The following is a 14275-nucleotide window of genomic DNA, read 5'->3' on the forward strand; positions in this document are numbered from 1 at the left end:
CCGACAGCAATTAATATTAATTGAAATAAGGTGGTGGCTATGTAATCTGCATTAAATACAGCAGTTGCACTATCGGTCAATTCAGTGTGGATGCAAGTCATATATTATAACGGTTATTCTGCACTCAGTCTCACGCCAGATGCTAGTTACAAATCATGCCTGCTTGCATCTACCAAAACTTGTTTGATCAGTAGAACACTAATTAAGGTTAAACCAGGGTTGTACATGATTTTTGCTAAAACTGGAGTGCCCATTCCTGGTATGTCCAGAGGAATGCCCAATTTAAGGCAGATTTCAATATCTCATGGCACATCTCTTGCATGCCCATTAGCTAACCCATAGGATTCCCATAAAACAAAGTATGACCTGCAGAAGGTATGCAGGTTTATACTCCAACAAGCTTACAGAACCGCTCACCAGAACACAATTACAGGCCACACAGGCCTGCGATAACAAAAGGTAGTTATATATACATCAATCAATCGACCTTTATTTGGCATTCATTCATTTACAAAAAAAAAGCTTTGACAAGAACTGAAAGGTGCTAGTTTGCAGCTTAATGAGACTTTTGGTCTTGAAAGCAATGAAGACAGAAATAGAAGCCAACATCACATTTAGTTGGCGTCCACTGCAGGCAATGTGTTAACTGCGACACATACCTGAAGAAGCAGATATATGCAATATGCACCTGTAGTTATTCTTTTCAGGTGAAGATTTCACACTGAGCACACTAATTTTCCAAGAAATACACAAGACATAGCAGAAACACTGTAATGAAATTTATGTGCATAGGCAAGTCAACAAAATAGATCGTAACTACAGACGTTTCAAACATTAAAATCTAACAATTGTTAGAGAAGTACAATATTATGCACACCTACTAATTCATGTGTCGCTGCTATGGCAAAATACTAAAAAATAAACATTTGTGTGGCACAAACAACAGTTTTTATACCTAATTCACAGCAATGAACCAATTTACTTACTTCGTTTGAGCAAGACAGGCTTAGCGCTCTGAAAGAAACCATTCAGTCAATTGTATGAGAGCACTTGACCAGTGCTTTTGAGAGCAATTCAAGTCTATGAAATGAGCACTGAATAAAGAATTTCATGGACACAAAAATAATGTACTCTCATAAACGTGTGTAGGCACAATTGTATGCCAGGAAAACAAATACATCAACCTGTTGCGCTGAATTGCACCTCTATATAAAGAAAGCTTTTACAAATAGTGTGCAGCCTATGTATGAAACACAAAAGAAACTAGGTTAATTTACACCTACCGTAGACAAGACAACACAAGCAACTGAGCGGCATGTACCAGGGCCAACAACAAAAAACCTTATAGCAACAACATGAGAAACGGCACTTTTAGTGCTGGAACAGCATGTATGAGAGGGATACAAAAGTAGTGATAATCATTTTGAGCCGCTTATAGTTCAAATCATTTTTATAATTTATTAAGCAAGCGTCAAAGTATTCTCCCCAAAATGCAATGCACTTGTGCCATCGGTTCTTATTTAAAATTCAACACTGTTGCGAAATTCTACCAGTTTAAGTTTATGGAAGAATGTTGCTTTGCCAAAAAAATGCTAGCAATGAGCAAGTATGTGCTCAAAATAAGATATTTTAGTATTTTCTCCCTTAGCATTTTAGTATAAAAAATTTCGTTGCTTCTGGCTACCTTCTGCCTCATGCAAGAACATCTTTATGTTGCTTCAAAAATGTACTTGCTCGCAACACAGCACACAAATGTCTTTGACAAAGACTGCAATAACATATATTTTCGTGGATTTTCGCAAACCATCTCCACTTCTTCTGACGTCATGCAAACTTCATGTATGATGGCTCCACTCAAGTTATCGGCAACAAATGTTCTTACTATGTGAAGTTTGCGCAAATGAAAGACAACACGGCGAACACATGCACATGATTGATGTCCCTCTACACAAGTTGCCAAAATATTCTCGATTTGGCCGAATATGCCATTGATGCACACAAATGAGTTAAGGCGGCGTGACTTATCAAGGCCTTTCATGCAGTAGAGGAATGAACCAATTAGCACTTTTTTGTATGAGATGCCACGGTTACAAGTCTCTCACTTTCCAAAAAAAACACCACAAGTGCTCTGAGAGTTCTTTCGCAAATTATACCCCCTTAAAAAGTACTTCATTAGCAGGTGCTTTGAATGGGCATCTTCAAAGTGGGAACATTTGCCCCATATTATGGGAAGGTTTGATAGAAAATAAAACTTCTCAACCACTTGCCAGCCAGCATAGCGTGTGCCATTTACAAGTTGAACGAGCTGCCCAATCATGCCATCAAATGCATGTGCTGAATAATTCCATATTGGGCCCCATACTTCCACTGATGCAACAAGGTGCAATAAAAGGTGGGTGTTATATGTCATATGTGCTATTCCGTACAGATCTTGGTACTCCCTCACAAACTCATACATTGTCCTGCCAGCTTCTTTCAGTTTTTCTACAGCGACTGTGTCAGCAAGAAGAAAGTGCATCACCTTGACAAGCTTCAACCAATTCTTGTAATACACTCTTTGTAGAATGTTATTCAACGCTACTGGAGAATAAAACAACAACCAGTTACGCCACTCTGATGCTTTCCAGTATTTCCGGACTTTAAGCGAGCGCGGCAGCCTAGAAATCTCCCAGATAGGTTTCAAAACACACAGCTGCTGGTCAATCTCATCAATTTTGCCTCCAAGACTGTACGGAAACAACACGGAGGTGTCAAACCACATACATGCTGTGTGCCTAACAAAGCCAGCACACACAGCATGCATGTAGTCGACAACAAAACCTGCCGGAAATGAAAAAAATGCCAAATGAAACAGCACGTTTGAACCTTTGACACCACATTTGGCTTGCTGTGTTGCCTCTGCCTTAGCAGCATTTCGCAAAAATGTCTTGTGTGTTCTAGGCGCTGGTCGACAAGAGACAACAGGGTACACACGAACATGACCGCTGCCTTTCCTAACAACTTGTCCCTCATGCATGCACCAAGCACAGCCATAAGAACCATTAAATTGGTTCATGTTCATAACCATGGATCTGGCCACTGTGTCGACGCAACAGGACCCTGGAAAAATTCGCACCTTCAGAGTATTTCCTTTCAGGTTTGTGCACTGGAAACCACTGCCGGAAAGAATGTTCATTTGTTCAACAAATGGCTTGAGAAAGGAACACATTTTAGGTTTTGTGGTACCAAACCACAACCCAGCTAGGTTTCTGGGGTAATTCATTTATTTGAAGAAGCAGCGGCCAGATGCTGTACCCAGATGACTCATAAAGAGGAACATCGTCTGTATTCCACGTTACTGACAAGTCATGAGTAGACATTGGCAGGTTGTGGTAACCTTGGCTAGTCGTCAGCTCGCCTACATCATAGGACAACTGTCTAGGCAATAACTTGAAGTTTAGTTCATCGAGCGAAAGCTCGTCCTTAACTTGTTTGGCAATGTCAAAAGTAAAAAAATAGCTTTCATTTTTTTTTTAGTGTGTCGACCACAAAATCAACACCGCAGGTGGAACAGTGGAGTTCCTGTGCCTGCCTCTCACCTAGATAAAGTAAGCAAGATGGGCAATAAAAGTGCAGTGTGGCACTCTCCTTAGCATTTGTAAATTGCTTAAAAAAGATGTACATCGATGTTGGTATGGCAGCTTCCTTAGGCACGTGGGCTTCAATGAGCTTTAAAAGGCTCTCAGTTAGTGGTGTTATGCCGCAGGCAATGTCCAAGAATAAGCACCATGCTCTCACCAATGGTCAAGCGTGACCCAGGGTAGAGTTGCTCATCCTGCAAAATAAGAAAAACAGTTTTGAATACTGAACTGTCATACATCACATAGCCTGTATACAGGATTACAATACATAAAAGTTGTCAGGTTGGTCAGTTTACAAGCAAACTCAGCCTTGTGAGGAAAGTGAGCAAAAAGGAAGAAAAAAAGAGGAGCACATAGGTGCGAGCTATGTCAAAACAAAGAATTCTCATTTACCTGTTCCTTTCCCTTCTCCTTCCATACTCAATTGCTTCGCTTGCACTATTTTATTCTGTGGTTATTGAGACACGTGTTGCGTTAATCAGCTAGATACCTAAGTTCAATGGCCGTAAATTCACACTCGGTAAGCACAACACCCTTCACTGCGCAATTCGCAACGTGCTTGATGTGTGTATATTCAGAAAAAGCAGCACGCAAATCATGTTCAAGTTCTTTCACAAGTCGCCATGAGTCGCCGTGTCAAGAAGTCAAATATGTCGAAGTAATTCTACCCTAAACTAGTGGCAACAGTGCTTAGTACAGTTCAGTGATTGTGGCCTGACGGAGGAGGGATCCATCATAAGGAGTATTACGTTATGAGCACTCATTTTGACCTTCTTCCATTTTCCCTGAACGAGTGCAGGGGATGACAAGGGCTAAGGCAAAGAGGGGCGGACGGTCACCTGCTTGAACAGTACAATTTTTTGTAATGACAGAATGTCTCATTTAATACTTCACGACGTGAGAAGACAGATGCGCTCTTTTTTAGTTGAATACCAAGAAAAAGGCTGCAGACAGACATGTCTGCCCATTTCCAGAACTAGACTAATTTAACGCACATAACTGCAAAACTGACAGCCAAGCGCGAACGGAGGCATGTTATGGGAGTCGCGGTGACTTGTAACGAACAGCTCATAAAGAGAAACAAATGTGGAATGAACAGTCCTTCATGACAAGCAGAAGTGTTATGAACAAAACTATGAAAGAATGAACCTTTTAATAATAGACTAGGTCCCACTTAGAACTTTTTTCGGGAGGAGAAAAGACCCGCCCGTCCTTGCCTTACGACTCCAGTGCCCATGAGTAAGACTACTAAAAAGACTGACCGGTTCTGATCTTTGGTTTTCTAAAGGTTCATGCTGGGGCGACAAGTCCTCGTCATCACTGGAGCACGAGGACACATTATCCAGCAGGTCATACTGCAGAGCATCAGCAGGATCTTCTTCTGTAACAGAACCTGCTTCTGAATCCTGCAGAAAAAGACATGTTCTGTATTATTAAGAAGAGTGTACCAATAATGCAGGCTTAATGGGACTTACTGTGTCATTGCACATAACTGCAGAGAATGTAAAGCAAATGCCACAACTGTAAAGAGTAACTGCATATTTCTTGACACAGTTCAAAGTGTGCAGCTGAACAGATGCGAGAAGGTTGTAACAATTAAAAGAAAAAGTAGGGCCATTTTCTAATCACTGTCCACTTGAAAGCGGCCGATAAACAAATACTTTCGTACAGCCAAATGATTTCTGCACTAATAGGCATGTTACTTCTATGAACACTGTTTATATGTTTTTTTTATAAAAACCCTTTCAATTGAACGGACAGTTATTTTCTGATAAGCTTGCAACGCAAATCTAACTACAACTATCGTCGTCGCACATTTGTTAGTTCATTAAACTCGACCGTGTGGCACCGACACCAGGATTTAGTGCCGTTAAGGAACTAAAGGATGGAACTCAAATGACGATAATTTGTATCAATGTGGCACAGCCATAAGTTCGGTAACAGAGTCAGAAATTACGTGCAAGCCAGAGGGGCATAATTCGGCTCGACGACAGACGTCGACGCAGGCTGCTATCACCACCACCGTTTTTTTTCCTCGTTTGTTTTGCAGGCACAAGTTTGCCAAATGAACTGTTCAAGTTTAATGGTGGACTTAGCCTTGTTCTCTACCTGTCTGTGCACCGGCCACGCTACGTGCGAACGCACGAAATAGAAACTGATATATTCGAACGTTCACGATGCCACAATAGCAGATTTGTGAGTTAAAACAGGTCATGCAAAAAAACTAGAGTAGTTTGTTCGCACTTACACTTTGCACGATATTTAGCTGCCCATCACTTGCTTCAGGAAGCCCATCACTTATGAAGCCGAGGGACGGGTCTGCTGCAGTGTTCATTTCAGCACTGCTGTCTAGATCGTCGAGGAGGTCGTCACTTGAAGATCCCTCATCATTTAAAGCGTCAGCCGGCATGCCCACTGAAGCCGCTGCATCCTCCGTTCTGTCAGGAGCTCCAAGCAGCAAACGGCCATCACTATGAACAGCTTTCTTCACGTGTCTGAATTTTGTTGAGCGAGGTTTCGGAACGTTGTCTTTGAACAACCACTCTCGGTATCTTTTCGGCATATCTGCAGAACAAATCTGGTAAACGGCGGTAGCTGGTAATTTCCAGCAGAAATTGTCACCTCATCGACGTACAGCGCCTGTATCTTGCGCTTACTTGAAAGACGTCACATGTCCTGCGTTGCAGAAACCACCACAGGCGTTACATCGTGGTGAGAGCCGGTAGCGCGAGTTTTCTCGCCTTTTACTGTGCAGTCGCGACAGCCACCTGGAGGCCTAAGTTTTAAATATATTGTGACGAAGAAGACGAACTGTGCAGTGGCGCGGGCAGGAGCGCTCGCGCTAGGCTACCGGCCATTAAAATCATCTCATTGCCATCGATCATAGCGTCTCTTTTTTCGGCTGGCCGCCACGCAACATTTGGTGGAGCTTGCGGGGTACCATCGACATCCTGGTCCGGGAAGCTTCGGCGTCCTGCGTCAGCCGTGGTCGTCAGCCGTGAGTTCTTGGCGTGCGTCGCTCGGCCGTGCCCCAGCCTTTCAGACCCGAACCGACCTCGCCGTTGTTCCCCCCGCCCCGTCCCCCGCCCCGACCACTCAACACGACGAACTGAACCCGACGCAAGGACCTGACCTATCGACCCCACCGACCCGAGATGGCGCTTACACCTGAAGACATCGATCCCCTGCCCAGGCCGTTCGGCGCGTCCTGGGAACTCGACCGTCAGCTCTTGGCGACCTGCGGCCCGGAAGCTTCAAGGCCAGGAATCATTCAGCCATCTTATTCATCGTGGCAGCCAGCACCTCACCCCTTTCTCGTTCCTGTCCAACCATCCTTCGCGCGTCTCTTTGTCACCGATCGAGACGATCGCTCGGTGGCCCCGGGTAGTGTGACGAAGAAGACGAACTGTGCAGTGGCGCGGGCAGGAGCGCTCGCGCTAGGCTACCGGCCATTAAAATCATCTCATTGCCATCGATCATAGCGTCTCTTTTTTCGGCTGGCCGCCACGTAACAATATGCTTGTTTTTAATGTATTTTAAATGTTTTTAGCTTTTAAAAAAGCACATAGATGGCGCAACAACAAGCAAGCGCCAAACTGACATCCAACGTTCAAGTACAAAATAGAAGTGCTCATTAACAACAAATTATATTTTATTATCAATTTTTTCGTATACTTCTACTTATTAATTGTTATTTCTTTGTGACGTGTATTTAAAAATGTCACTGCACTGCAGCGACCGCTTCGCAAACACAACGCCGCACAACCTTGTAGCCTGGTACGACTGCAGCGCTCCTCAACTACATCAACGCAGCCAGTGGTGGCGGCGCCGCGCAACAACTCTCAATTCGGTAACTGACTGTAGTTTTCTTCAGCTATGCCCGGCTGTGACTTCAGTACGTTGTACTAGCCATAGTTGTAGCCTAGTCAAGCCAGTTGTCGGCCTTTCTCGAGGTGCTTTTGTGTCTTTTCAACTCTCTTGTTCTCGACGATCTTCAGCTTTAGACAACATTTGTAATGTCTCATATTTTAGTTAAGTGGGCTTCATCTGAGCAGTGGGATGTTTATTCAAGTCGATGTATGGTCGACGTGGCCACTGCCACCTCGGTTATAAAAGATCCGACGGTGGTAGAGGCCTTAGCTGGCAAAACGTTTAAAATAGTGTGGAAAGACGGAGACGAGCCATGTAACGCATACGTGGTGGCTGCCGCTAAGTGATGGTGAAAATAACTGCACTTTATATTTTATCTGTCTTGCTACCAGTTCTGGTACTTGAGCTTTAAATCGGCGCTTCCTTCTGAGTCTGTGCTGCTGTCATAGTGATACGCTAAGTGTGCATCCGCGAGCTTTCGTTATTTCGCTCAACTTTAGTGGGAACCACACGAGCGCGATTCACCGAGCGATGACGGGACAAAACGCTTATCGCTTTGGGAACTTCCGGGCACTCTAGAATCCTAGAGCTGAGCGATAATGTGCGCGATGGCGATAAATCGGCGCGGGTGACAGCCGAACTTGTCGCTCATCGATGTCGTTTGGCCTGTCGCGCTTGAAATCGCGGATGTGTGGTTCAGCCTTTACGAAATGTGACTCCTTCCAGCTGGGCGAATATTGCGCACGGCGCTATATCGCCTGCTCGTGCGTGTGTACCCCGTGTACAGTATGGATCTTTTTCCCAAACATAAGCACCCTGCTTTCGTAATCTTGAGCCATGCGGAAGGTAACACTGCATGCCGAAGGTTGTACCCGTTGCTGCAAAGTGTTCATATACCCAGTAACGGTGTCTGCACGACCATGCCGTGCTGTACTTTGCGTAAAACAATTAGCCACCTCACAATGCGTCGGATTGCATCGAGTGAACAGTCATCGAGTCAAAGCAAACATGACCGGGCTTCTATGGGTGCATTTCGTGGGTCTCAAAACCAAAAGTGGAGTCTGGAAGTGTGGAACTAGTACAAGTCGCCCAGCGCCTGCATTTGCTGGGCTCAGAGGCATGTGTATCCATGTGCATTATATCCGCAGGTGAGGCAGACAAAATGGAGCGGAAAAGGTCAAAGCTAGCGGCACGCGCAGTACGTGACACTGTGGCAAAGGTAAGGGCAGAACATTCAATCAATAATGGAGTGCAAACATCCTCAGCTTGCATACTGGCAATAGCAACTGTCGCGAGGTCCCCAGGCATCTGTTTGAATGACAGCTGCATGCCATTGCCTTTATACAATTCAGCAATTTTTTTCCAGAAAAAGCCATGCTGTGACCATTTATTGGAAGTGGAAGCCCTGAAACAAGAAAGTGCAGAATTAAAAAAGCAGCTCCAGGAGCAAAAAGATCTAATTGGTACGTGCTTTTTGATTAGTCATACACATCACCAGTGGCCTAAATACCTTCTTGTGCTGTCTTTATCACATTCTAATTCTATAGAAGTGTTTCACAATGAAATTCATAATATCCAAGTGTCTATCGCTTAAGCTGAAGCAGACGATTAACATTAATGGACACTGAGAAGCGGCAAGTAATATAAAATGCAAGGTTTCGTAGCTGCCGCTTAAGCAGACAACTGAATGGGCACGTAGTAATGTGAGGTGTCGTGACCTGTATAGAAGTTTCAAAGCTGCCTATCATGGCATTAATAAAAGCTGTTTCTTCAGTAGTTGGTGCTCCCGTGCATCTTACTGCGTGGTAGAAACGCTCGCTCTTAAGCTTCTTAAACCGTCTTCTTCCAGACACTGCCAAAATGCTGAAAAGGCTGCAGCGGGCAATCAATCAGCTTACATCAGCTGCTGAGGGAGCAAAGCCTTCCGAACCTGAAGGGAACACGGTAAGAGTTGTACTCCAAAAACTTGCTCAGTGTATGGCGTGCAGCACTTGTCTATCAACTTCTCAGCACCAGTTTAATTAATGCCTAAACAAAGGGACCCACAAACTTTTGAAAAGTTGACTAAATAGTAAAGGGAAGTGTCCTACCATTGAGGACACAAATGGTCTGGGTTAACCATGTGATTTTTGCATGTTTAGATTCACATGCACATAAATCGCCATTGCTGGCAATCTGCATGTGGCGCAGCACTAAGCTGATTTTTTTCGGACCCTGCTTCTTTGATGGAGATAATGTGACATCACAACAACACAGGCTTCAAATTAGTTCCAAACTTCCAAATAATAGCGAAATGTTACTTCGCTGCAAAAAGCTTGACTTATTAAGGCAAATATCGACTGTCAGTTATCACAGTAGTGACATGCTGTCAGGTATCACAGGAATCGGGCGGGCTAGGCAGTGTTGCGTAGGTGTTGTCTTCATCAACATCTATGAAGCTTTGTGAAGAACTTAAGCTTGACAGCCTCTTTCGAGGTATAAAAACGTGCAACTAACTTGGACATGTTTTTCTCTGAGACACCTCATAAACTGAACTGGCCCTTGAGGGTAATGATTTCTGAGAGGCATTTGGCAAAAGTTGCTCGGCGCTTTCTTGCAAGCTAAACTAAAGCTACTAATCACTGACGACCAGTTTCTGGTAAAATCCTCAGATGTCATAGCAAAAGAAAATTTGAAGTAACAATTCTAGCAGTGACTTTGCTGCATGCTCAGTTGATGTAAAAGATTTATACTATTCTATTCCGCAAGATGAGCTTACGATGTCTGCTGAAGAATTCATAGACAAGCACGGTGTTGTAGCATTTCAGAATGCCCGCAGGATGCCCACAGAACTTTTTTTGGAACTTTTAGCGTGTACCTTAGGTTGACCCACGTTGTCTCGGATGAAAAAGCATTAGCAGAAACATGGGCTTTCCATTGGGTCGTGGATCGCACCTGTACTCAGTGATAGCACGGGTTACCCTTCGCACCTGCTGGTGTTCGTTGCCAAGCATATAAAGAAGCACCTGATGCGGGCAATGCCTGAGCAGCTAATTGAGCCGAAGGAAAAGGAAGAAAAGAGACCTGTAGTAACGATACCATACATTCATAACGTTTCCCATCGCATAAAAATAATAGATCGAAAAGTTGGCTTAAATGTCATGCTGACTGTCGCTAACAAACTGAAAAGTCTTTGCAGAGGAGTAAATGAAAACCCCACCAAAAGGAAACGGGGGTGCACTATAAAACATCAAAGCCCGTTTGTGGAATGCACCAAAGGCTTGGTGCATTCATTGCCAGTGACCTATGGAACAGAATACGTTGGGTAGACTGGCAGGAGCATGAATGAAAGGCTTTTGGAACACAAACAATTTTGAACAAGCCAGCAGAAATATAGGTATTCATTGTCGAGACTGCTCCTTGAAAATCTGCGCGCCTGAATTCAGAAAGTGTAAAGTATAGGTAAACAACAAGGAGCAGTTGGTTCATGAAATCGTAGAGGCAGCTTCAATAGTGAGGCCGCGCGATCATTGTACAAGCATGCCATCCTTTGCGTTGACAAAGAATGAATTTGCTTTGTTACGCATTGATTCATATCTATGATGTGTGGCCATTATTTGTGCGGCCATTGTTGGGTCGCTTCAGCAATATGGGTGCGATACAGGTGTTGTGGTGTGGGTGTGGAAGGTGTAAAGTGGCGTTGCTTGAAAATTAAGTGAGTTGTAAGTCAGCACTTGTCTCTTTTCCGTCCCGCTTGTTCTGCACTGTCCGTCACAAATGAATAACCTACATGCCCAAGGTGCTGTCCTGGAGGAGGACATCGAGGCACGACTCCCTCCTTCACGCAACTGCGGGCCCGAACCTTTAGAGGGTGTTGGCCCGAAGCACGCATTGGTGTCTCACATGATGTGCCCTTATGCGGTAGCCAATCAAGTTACTTGTTTTGTGTTGCGCTCTTCGTCTGTTTCTACTCGCTCGCTCGTTCACGGCGAAGGTGCAGTCTTTCACGTTTTGCGCCAACGGCTCGTCAAGGTAGATAAAAAGATGCTCGTCAAACTGACGGTTAGTTTTTACGGTGTGGGACAGAGCAGCCAGCTACAACACAGACTGACCCGGCAAAGAAGGAAAGCAGTGTTTACTGGCGTGTTGCTACCTTAATTGTCAACATAATAAGAAAAGTCTACCTCAAAGGGGTCACTTCCCCCCACAATACTCCCTGCCTCATCACTGTCCTGGAACTGAAATAAGCCATTTCAGGGTCTTCTTAAGGTAGTTTTTGTGTTAGATTTTTTACGTTTTGTACTTTAGCTATGCAGTTATGCTTTGTGTACATATTCATGTGTTGTGTTCTTTATTGCAGCACCGAGATATTGGGGGAGGTGTTGTGGTCTCCGAAGCAACTTTAGCCAGGCTTGAGGAGAGCTACCGAGATGCTCCTTGCAAGTTTGCAAGGGCATTAATAAGGGTAGTGTTTAGCGATGACGAATTGCTAAACAAGGCACTTTTTGGCCGGCAGGCAAACAGCCACAAGGAGAACCCCGTCAAACCTGCATTGGACCAAAAGAGAGCGTCTGCAGTCCTTGGTATGCCACCTTTTTATAACTAACATGCAGTAACCATTTTAAGTGATTCTCATGTCGAAGAAATGGAGGAAAATTTGCGCATAAGCAATAAAGCAAGGAAGAGTGAGGTTACTTAGGCTAAATTTTTTTCCTACAATCCTTTACGTTTTGTGACATTCTCTAGTTACAGGCGACTTCATTGCTGAAATGTGAGCATTTTTTCGAGCATATACTATTTCAGGTTGAAAAACCAGCAATAGCATTTTTAGTTTACCTGCAAGAGTCGTAGCGGGAAGCTGATTGTTTGCCTTTGTGTGAAGCTTTTAAGAAGTTCTGTTATATCAGGCACAAAGCACTTTGTCCTTTTTTTATGCAAACTTGCTTGATTTGTTCGCAGTATGCCCTAATATAATGAATGCTTATGAAGGAATATGTGGTTCCAGAGACCACATTTTCCATCCTGATGACATTACAGCCCTGCGTCATGTAATCCATCTCATTCATTTGCTTCCTTCGACACATGTAACATACTCTGAATTCAAAAGTATGTTCAAACCCACTCTGGCCATAGTTTGTGTCAGCCTCAATCACTTTTGCTGCAAGAGGATTCACGGCTTTATGATATTTCCTGTTCTTAAACGCACCCTATTCAGTGCTGCACCATTTGTTTTTATGTCCAAACAAAATTTTCAAGAATTTCAGCAGGAATTGCAGATACTATCATTGCACCTCTCAGTGGCATTCACTTAAATAGCAGGCATCACATGCTCAATAAACTATAGCTCAAGGCCAACTTTTTTAGATAATGATCCTTTGTAATTTATGATTTTAGGGCATTTGTTTCACCTAAGCAATAGTAGTTCATCAGTATCTGAACGCATTTAATTTAGCAATTCAGTAAGCACAAACTTTGAGGTTGTGTTGCTAAAGTCATCTGCACTGGTGACCAAGTTACCCCTCATTTTCTGCAGGAGGGACAGTGATTGGTGCACCATGCTTTCTGCCACACATTTTGAGTTTCCTATACCCTGAACGTAGTGCTGGCTATACAGAATCAGCTCTGAATAAAGGTGTCCTGCATATCGATGACTATAATTCTGCTGTTGCTGTATGCCCACATCGCACCTCAAAGCAATTAGCACACATTTGTAAACTGACAAATCTTGTGCTGTGGTTTGCTGCATACATAAATTTTGGCTTTGTTGTTCAACTGCTGAGGCAGTATGTTAATATCTGCAACAGCAGAGTTTTAGAAATTTTATTGAAAATAATAAAAGAAAATGATGGCGGTATAAGTGTAGTCTATGCCTCCAGGTTTCCTATTTGCAGCCTTTCGTATCTATTTTTTTCCTTGCATTCTATGCCTTGCTTCCAAGTGCTATTACATGCCCAGCTCAACTGTACCACTTTTTGCTCACATTGAGACATCATTTAGCTGGTTGCTTTTTTTCGGTGCTGCATACAGCTCTCTCTCCCTAAATATCTTCTGACCAACTCTGTTATTGCATTTAAAGTCAGCACTCTCGCTCACTCTTTCTATAGTTTTATGCGCCTGGATGTTACTGCATCTTACTGGCTCTTCAAGGTTTATTGTTGCCATTACACTGCTGCATTCTTCACCTAATGTTTCACCTTGAGACAAGTGCATAGGCCTTATTATGGTCTATGCAGTGTTTTCCTGAGTGGTTGGACGTTCGCATTGATATTGTTCATTGCTACAAATGAAAGTGCTAAGGAGTTAGGAAAAAATCTTGCTGCTGAAAATATCTTACATGCCTGCTTCTGGTGGGCATTACATTGCACTTGCCACAGGAGACTAAAAATAACCTAGCTGGATGCAACTAGGTTATTTTTTTATGCACAGGAAAGCTTCGGTGTGTGGCGCCACCTGCAATGTCTTGCTGCCCTTTCACATGCATTGTTGCCGCCGCAGACTGGAGCTGAACCCATTATTCTTAGTGCAGAATCCCAGCATGTAGTTACCCCAGTGTTGATGTCAGCAGCACTAGCAAGTCTTACCGCACTTACCAGCATTATATTGACTGCAATATGGCATAGTGGATTCCAGTTCATCTCAATTCCAATTCATCTTGGCTGACTGACCAAAATTCAGGAAATAGCTCAAGCAGCATCACCTGTCTGTTTTGCCAGTATATGGCAATACATTGCTTCTCATATTGTTTCTGGGTTGTACTTCTCAAGATATGTCCCTAAATAATGTCTCTAACATTCATTTTCATTCTT

The 14275-nt window shown here is 43.6% G+C and overlaps 1 protein-coding gene across 1 annotated transcript; it reads right to left on the reverse strand.

Annotated features, from left to right (window-relative positions):
- Positions 1–493: 493 nt before the first annotated feature.
- On the reverse strand, positions 494–9789 carry LOC144101956 (uncharacterized). The gene is made up of 3 exons (XM_077635196.1): positions 5869–9789; positions 4883–5026; positions 494–3814 (listed from the first exon to the last, which is right to left on the reverse strand). The coding sequence occupies exons 1-3, from the start codon at positions 6181–6183 to the stop codon at positions 3722–3724; spliced, it is 552 nt and encodes a 183-aa protein (XP_077491322.1). The 5' UTR covers positions 6184–9789; the 3' UTR covers positions 494–3721.
- Positions 9790–14275: the final 4486 nt, after the last annotated feature.

This window comes from Amblyomma americanum, chromosome 8 (assembly GCF_052857255.1).
Source record: "Amblyomma americanum isolate KBUSLIRL-KWMA chromosome 8, ASM5285725v1, whole genome shotgun sequence".
NCBI lineage: Eukaryota > Metazoa > Arthropoda > Arachnida > Ixodida > Ixodidae > Amblyomma > Amblyomma americanum.